Here is a 7,500-nt window from a genome sequence, read left to right as displayed (position 1 = left end):
CTGGGCTGGAGGAGCAGCTTGCGGGCGAGGCTGCAGCCAAGGTGCGTACCAGGCAGGGGCGCTCGCTGCTTTGCAGCCGCCGGACGCGCGTGTGCGACGTGAATCGCCAGACACCTTAGTGAATGGCCAGACACCTTAGTGAATGGCCAGACACACGCGTGCACGCCGCTGGAGGCGGTTGATGTGTGTTGTCGTTGCTGACCCGATCCACTCATAAAACGCGGCAGGCCGAGTGGAGCGCCAAGGCCCGGGAGCTTGCGTCGCAGCTAGAGGGCGCGCAGGCCGCCGCGCAGCGCGAGGCGGCGCAGCTGCAGCAGCGCGCCGCCGCGCTCGAGCGCGACCTCGAGGCTGCGCGCTCCGGCGCGGCAGCGGCGGAGCAGCTCGCGGCGCGCGCGCTCGCCGCGGAGCGCGCGGCGAAGGACGGGCACGCGGTGCGCGCGCAGCTGCTGGAGCGGCAGCTGCAGGAGGTGGCCGCGCAGTCTGAGGAGCTGGCTGCAAGGGTGGGGGACCTCGAGGTGTCCAAGGCGCGCGCCGAGGGCCGCGCGGCAGTGGCCGAGGCCGCCGCAGCCGGCGCGTCCGAGGGCGAGGTCGCGGCGCAGCTGTCGGCGCTGCGCAGCCAGGTGCGCCAGCAGGAGGAGGAGCTGGCGGCAGCGGGGCAGGCGGTCAAGGTGGCGGCGGCGGCAGGCGCGCTGCAGCGGCAGCTGGAGCGCGCGCGCGCGGAGGCGGCAGCGGCGCAGCAGCTGGCGGCCAGGCTGCCGGATGTGCAGGCGGAGGCGGGGCGCATGCGGGCGGAGCTGGAGCAGTGGCGGGTGCTGTTCAAGGTGCGATTGCGCGCGCGGCGCGCGGCGCAATGCGGCAAGGAGTGCCACAAAAAACACCTTGACTTGCCGTCCCCAAAGACAAAGCTAAACACCACCATCTCCTACAAAATTGAGTTCACGGCGACCCCAGAAAACCAGCTGCAGCTGACGCCGCACCACCACCGGCCCTGCAGAAGGTGACCGGCCAGGAGCACCCCAGCCCCAAGGCCGTCCAGGCGCTGCAGGACGACGCGCTGCGCGCGCAGCAGCAGCTGTCCGACGCGCGCGCCGAGCTCGCCGAGGCCCGCGCGCGCGCCGACGAGACCGCCAAGGCGCGCGCCGCGGCGCAGGCGGCCGCCGCGCGCCATGAGGGCGACGCGCGCGCGGCCGGGCGGCGGCTTCAGCTGGCGGAGGGGCGGCTGGCGGTGGTGCGGAAGGAGGTGGAGGGGCTGAAGCACCTGCTGTCCCTATTGGAGGCGGCGGAGACAGAGCAGGGGGGCGGCGGCGGCGGCGGCGGCGACGGCAGCAGCGCGGTGGCGGAGGCCAGGGCGGGGGCGCTCGCGGGCGAGCTGGAGGCGGCGCGCGCGCAGTTGGCGTCTGCCGAGGCGCTCGCGGCGACGGCGGCGGAGGGGGAGGCGCGGCACAAGCGGGAGGCGGACGAGGCGCGGGCGGACGCGCAGGCGCTCGAGCGGGAAGTGGAGGCGTTGGGCAGGGAGGTCGCGCGGCTGCAGGTGGGGGTCTGGGGGAGAGTACGCCCCAATTTTGATGACACATGTGCACCTAATAAAGCCTGCCCTTGTTTATGTGTGCTCGTTCAGCCGTTTGGCAACGGGGTTGGCAGCAACCCTCGTGGCTAGGTGGCCGGTTCACCAACTCATCTGTAATCGTGCCCACCCAGACGTGCGTCGCCGCCGGCGACTACAACCCCGCGACGACGCGCATCCTGCACATGGCGGCCAACCCTGCCTCAGAGCGGCGCCGCCTGGACGCAGAGGCCAGCATCGCGCGGCTGCAGGCAGAGTGCGACGCGCTGCGCAGGCAGCTGACGGCGGCGCGCGGCAGCGGCAGGGACGGCGGCGGCGGCGGCGGCAGCGGCGGCGGCACGGCCGGCGCTACGGGCGAAGAGGGTGCGTGCTGGGCTGCTGCATCTAACGAGCAGTAGTATACGACCTTGCCCCTCCTCCACTTGCTCCTGCAAACAAAGACACTCTCACAACACACACACACACACACATGCACGTACTTGAACAAGCCCACGCTGCCCCCCCTGCACCCCCCAGGTGTCGCACTGGCGCAAAAGGAGGCCGAGCTGGCCATGGTGCAGCGCCAGCTGGCGCAGCTCAGCAAGCAGACCTCCAAGCTCAAGGAGCTGTTTGGGGAGCAGGCCAAGGCCTTCAGGCGCGCGCCGCGGCTGCGGCATCGCTCTCGACGCCGACCCCTGGCCTATAACCTATTGGTGCTGCGACACAGGGAGCGGCAGCCAACGCTGCGAGACCTGGATGCAAACGCGGGCATCTGCCAGGCCCGTCATATTACTTCACACACGTGCCCTTGCTGAACGCCAGGCCCGTGTGCGCCCCCCCCCCCCTACACACACACACACACCGCAGGGAGGCGGTGCGCTGCCTGTTTGGCTACAAGGTTGACATGCAGGTCTCAGCGCCAGGCAGCCTGCAGGGCGCACTGGTCGTGCTGCGCCCCGAGCCCCCCGCCGCGCGCGCCGTCGCGCCGCCCGGCGACCGCGACCCGCAGCTGCAGTTCCGCTTCACAGCCGCGACCGGGCGGCTGGAGCTGCTGCCGACGCCGCTGGGGCGCGTGGACTTTGTGCGGCGCAGCGCGGCGGCGCTCATTGAGGGCGCGGGCAGCGTGCCGTGGTTCACGGGCAACCTCATGTCGGACCTCTGCCAGAAGAGCACCGCGGGGCCCCCCGGGGGCGGCGGCGGCGGCTAGGCATGCAGCAAGATGCACGCTACGACGCTCGTGTAACGTGCGCCATTCATTGGAGCGGAGCTCCAGCTCAATGGTTTGTGGGTTGAGCTAAGGTCAGCCGCCTGCTACGGCAAAAAGCTGCGATGGCAGCGCGCAACCTCTAGAACACAAATAGAACACAAACAACGAGCCCACACGAGACAAGCCCCGCGGACCCCCTTGCCCACCCTTTGGGCCTTAGCAAAGGCACATCACAAACAGTCGTCGGTTGGGAGGCGGCCGACTCTTTGCAATGTGCCTTTGCTGGCCGCCGACTCACCCGGACAAAAACCCCACACCAGACCCCAACTCCAAAGGCAAACTGCGAACGCCCCGCCCCCGACCACGACAAGGCCCCCCCTCCCAAAACCGTCCTCACTTGTTGGGCCGCAGCGTTGCCCTGAAGTCGCCGTCAATCAGCGGCAGCACCAGCCCGTAGGTCCCCGGCTCCTCCAGCTCCAGCAGCAGAAACTGAGTCTCCGGCGGCAGCCGCGCCAGCGTGCTGCCCCACTCGGGCGTCATCCACCACAGCTTGTTGCGCGCGCACGCCAGGAAGCGCCGGAACTTGAGCTGCACGGGGGCGGGAGGGTTGTTGTTGTGTCGTGCAGTTGATGCGAGGGATTTGCCTAATAGTGCGGCATAGCGCTCGCTCGGCCATAGACAGGGCCATACCGCCCTTGAGTAAGCAACGCTGTGCGTTGTATTCGCAGCCACGGGCTGCCGAGCAGCTGCCAGCACGGCACTCCATGCCCATTACAAGCACCGCCAGGCGCCCCCCCTCGCTCACGGCCACGCCCGACCCCCCTGCACGCAATGGCTGAAGCCGACACAGCCAGCACCCGCACCCCGCCCCCGCCCAGCCTTCCAGCCGCGCACCGAGCCCACGACCGCGTCGAGCTGGCTGACAGGGCCGCCCTGGCTGGCCACGCCGAAAACGAGCGCGTTGGGCGGCGAGTCGCGCGGGTTGGGCGCGAGCGACGCGGCGAGCCCGCTGAGCAGCACGCTATCCGCGGCCGGCGCGGCCGCAGCAGCCACCACGACGTCGCCGCCCTCCAGGCGCAGCGGCAGGATACTGGGGTGCTGCGTGGAGATGGGGTTGGGCCCCGAGCCGCCGCCGGCGGCGCTGCCTGCGCCGGTCGCGCCGCCGGAGGGGGCAGAGGCAAGGCCCAAGCCCGACATCGCGTTCAGGCCTGGGGAGGGATTGAGGATTTGAGACGACGGCAGGGTTTACGCCAGCCGGTGGCGCGCACGTCGCACGGCGGCCTGCGCACATGTTGCGTGGCGCTGCTGCCGGGGGCGTGCTCGTGCCACATTAACCTGTGGGCCTGCCCTGCAGGCGCGCACGACACGGTCGTGGCAGCTCCAGCGGCCGCCCGCCATCCCGTCGTCCCTGTGCGCCAGCATGCCCCCACGTCTCTGGCCCCGCGCGGCACCAAACGCCGCGCGCGGCGCGTTGCACGCGAACGCAAGAGGGGCTGCGGACGGCAATCCACTGCAATGGCCGTATTGGCTGCCCTTGCCGCGCTGTGCACCAGTCAACACACATGACGATGAGGCAGTCACCCCACAAGCGCAGCTGGTCTCGCTAGGCGCGCATGCATGCGTGGCTTGGGACGGGCTTCCGCCCATGCACCACCACCCACGCACTGCTGACCTTGCTGGATGAGGCTGCCCACGCCGTTGCTCGCGGTCCCGTTGCCACCGTTCCGCGACGCTGCGCTGGAATCCGCCTGCTGCACCGGTGCCCTCGCACCAGCCCCGAACGCCGGGGGCGCCGCGGGGCCTTTGTCGGCCGTGGACGTCACCCCTCCAGAGGCGCCGCGCTCCGCGGACGCACGAGTGGGGGCCAGCAGTCGGCGGCGCGCCGCCGAGAGGAGCGGCTCCGCGCGTCTGGGCCTGCTGGAGCGGCAAACAGGACACTGCATCAATGTCTGCAGCGTCAAAGCGGAACAGCCCGATGGAAAACGGGTAGCGGGAGCCGCGTGCGCCACCCAGGCGACACGCTGCGAACGTGTCGTCGGTGCCGCACGATGCAGTCACACTGCCGACGCAGCATGGATACACAAGTCCGAGTAGGACACCCTGAAATGCTTGAGATTGCCTTGCAGTGAAACGCTCAGCGCGGTCCGCTTTTTGCCGCAACCTCGTGACAAGGTGATCCGCCCGCGGGCCTCCACGCCCAGAGCGCCCCACAGTGCGATTGTTGCAATCATGCAGGCCCACCTAGTAAAGCCTAGAGGCTGGTATGTCCTGACTGCTGCGTTTGCCACTCCTGATGGCGCCCGGGTCAGTCGATGGACGAGCGCCAGCCCTCCACGCGGGGTACAATGCATGATGCGGCAGCACAAGGCTGCTGTGCTGAGTTTGCGGCCAGGCCAGAGATCGTTTGGTCCGGCCTTTCGACCTGTGTCCACGTGTGACAGGTCAAGGCCGGGAATATGAAGCCTTGTACTGACGTGATGACTGTGGGGCAAGGAAGGGATTCGCGCTCGTCGTGCCTGGTTTGCGGTGTGTCGGGGTGCCTCGCTGGCTATGCCAACACGACAAATCGAGTGAGACGCGTGTGGTGATCTGGGAGACACATCAAATTGTGTTTTGAGACTTAAAGTGTCGTTGAAAGAAAGATTATCACACCTGTGTGTCCAGAGCTTTGACCGTGGTCGTCCTTGGCCGCGTGCTCGACTTTCAAGCAGTAGAAAAAGGAGTGTTGCAAGCCGCATGATATAGTAGCAATTTGAACGAACCGTGCATGCTGACAGGTGCGATGGCGCGTGCACACAAAGAATGGTGTGCGCCACCCGACGCGTGCTTGCGCTGCACCGCCAGCCGCTGACATGCACGAAAGCGCCCCGTCGCCCTGCAGGGCAACCGTGGAGACCATGGCGGGTACGCTGACAAGGACAGGCGGAAGCCTGCCGGACACGCTGTCGCACAAGTCCGTCGTCGAGAAGCAGCGGTGCGTTTAATGCAAGCGCCGCAGCCATCAACAGCCCAGCAGCAGCAGCAGCAGCAGCAGCAGCAGCAGCAGCAGCAGCAGCAGCAGCGACGACGACGACGACTGGCAGTGGTCGCCGCTTTGCGCTGTTGTCATGTGCTGCCGGACATTCGTTTTCTCCTCACAATCAGTCGTGGCTCGCCATTTACAATCGTCGCTATCGCCGTCAACATGTCCCCGTGCGCTGCGCTGCGATTGCGTGGTTTTCCAGGGCCGCGATCGAGAAGCTGCGTGCCCAGAATGCGCGGCTGAAGGAGGAGCTGCTGCTGGAGAACAAGTTCAGCGTGTGAGACCACGCGCCGCCACATAGGATTGGTTGGGCGCACTCGCATTTGGTCGGGGGGCGTGAAGCTAGGCGTGCGCATGGGGAACGGGGCTTGGGGTGCGGCCGCCTGCAAGTGCCGCGCAGGCACCGTTGGGGCCATGCGAGAAGGGTGGTTAGTGGGGCAGGCCGCCTTTCTTGCTGTGGATCACGGGCGTAGGGTGCGCGATTAGGCGCACGAGCAGGCGCCATGGTGTGGCAGCGGCAGGCTGCAGGCATCAGTTTCCAACTTCAACAGAAGCTGAGTCAAGCACCGCGCTGCCCGCCCGCGCTGCCCGCCGCGCTGCTGCACGTGCAGGCGGCCGTCCAACCCCTCGGCCACGATATGGATCAACAAGCTGCAGGACGAGGCGGACCTGTACACACGCAAGGTGGGACTCAAGAATATTCTGGTGTGCGGGGCCGCCGCTGGACTTTCGCTCCTGCTTTTGCTCGGCGATACCGCGGGTTGTGAAGCAGCAGAAGGGGGGACGGGCAGGTTGGCCTCAAGAGATGGAGGCGGGTGTGGTGAGGGTCGGTGAGGGGTGCTGGGGCCGGAAAGCAGGGAGTAACGGCTCGGTGGGGTCGGTGATGGCGCACAGTGTGGTGGTGTCTGCAGCCCAGTCGAACAAGCAAATGTTATCATCATCACTGACCACGCCCGCCTGCCTGGCGGCGTCGCCCTCGGCCCGCAGATCCAGCTGCAGAAGCGGCGCGTCCTGATGCTGCAGCAGCAGCAGGAGGGCGCGAAGGGCACGCTGGGCACGGCGCGGCTCACGATGGGCGGCGTGAACAGCGCGCGCGAGAAGTCGGTGGGGCTGCAGAAGCAGATTACTATCCTGGAGAACAGGCTGGAGAAGCAGTACATCAAGTACAATGAGGTGGGGGCCAAGGGCGTGTTGACATGCGTGACCCAGCTGCCTGGCTTTGCCTCTGAGTTTGGTTCCGGGAGGGGCGGCCGGCAGGGGACGCCTGGGTGTGTGTCGGAGCAGCGCGGGGCAGGGGGCAGGTGGCAGGTGGCAGGGACGGGGGAGGCAAAGCAGCAAACAGACAAGCACGCCTCGCGGAATCCAGGCAGCCACGGGGGGCAGCATGTTCATTAGCAGTGCGATGCGCGAGAGGTGCGGGCGTGCAACCGGCACGGTGGGGTGGACCGTTGTGTGCAGGCCAGTGGCTTGATGGGACGGTGGCCACTGCAAGGGGCGCAGGTACCGTCACGATCCAGGGTGGTGGCAGGTCAACCTCAGGGCGCGACTGCTGTCACGCTGGCCCTGCGGGCGTCCTGAAGCTTCCGTTCATGCCTCTCTCCACCCGGCCCGCTCCTGGATCGCCCCCTCTACGGCCCAGCTGAACGGCCTTCTGCTCACCATACATGGCAGGGCAGTGCCTGTGCCGGCATTCGTCCTTGACCGCACTATTGTTCCCCCACACCCACC

The 7,500-nt window shown here is 67.8% G+C and overlaps 3 protein-coding genes across 3 annotated transcripts in view; 2 read left to right on the top strand and 1 right to left on the bottom strand.

Moving 5' to 3' along the window:
* Positions 1–2,750, top strand: part of MNEG_10807 (hypothetical protein) — a gene marked incomplete at both ends in the record, with an annotated part of 3,346 nt that extends 596 nt beyond the window's left edge. Inside the window, 6 exons of the mRNA XM_014040722.1 lie at positions 1–41; positions 228–821; positions 995–1,531; positions 1,699–1,927; positions 2,081–2,171; positions 2,411–2,750. The exon at positions 1–41 is cut by the window's left edge and continues 205 nt beyond it. Of these exons, the coding sequence (XP_013896176.1) occupies positions 1–41; positions 228–821; positions 995–1,531; positions 1,699–1,927; positions 2,081–2,171; positions 2,411–2,750 (1,832 nt within the window). The remainder of the gene's footprint in view (positions 42–227; positions 822–994; positions 1,532–1,698; positions 1,928–2,080; positions 2,172–2,410) is intronic.
* A 393-nt stretch (positions 2,751–3,143) lies between these two features.
* On the bottom strand, positions 3,144–3,947 carry MNEG_10806 (hypothetical protein; the record flags this gene model as incomplete). The annotated part of the gene is made up of 2 exons (XM_014040721.1): positions 3,144–3,338; positions 3,645–3,947. The coding sequence occupies 2 exons, from the start codon at positions 3,945–3,947 to the stop codon at positions 3,144–3,146; spliced, it is 498 nt and encodes a 165-aa protein (XP_013896175.1).
* A 1,700-nt stretch (positions 3,948–5,647) lies between these two features.
* MNEG_10805 (flagellar outer dynein arm-docking complex protein 2) lies at positions 5,648–7,243 on the top strand (the record flags this gene model as incomplete). Its single annotated transcript, XM_014040720.1, has 5 exons — positions 5,648–5,724; positions 5,975–6,049; positions 6,384–6,456; positions 6,760–6,945; positions 7,139–7,243. 5 exons carry the CDS (start codon positions 5,648–5,650, stop codon positions 7,241–7,243), a joined length of 516 nt encoding a protein of 171 aa, XP_013896174.1.
* Between the last annotated feature and the right edge of the window lie 257 nt (positions 7,244–7,500).

This window comes from Monoraphidium neglectum (assembly GCF_000611645.1).
Source record: "Monoraphidium neglectum strain SAG 48.87 unplaced genomic scaffold scaffold02467, whole genome shotgun sequence".
Classification (NCBI taxonomy): Eukaryota; Viridiplantae; Chlorophyta; class Chlorophyceae; order Sphaeropleales; family Selenastraceae; genus Monoraphidium; species Monoraphidium neglectum.
This window is presented reverse-complemented; position numbering and strand designations above follow the sequence as displayed.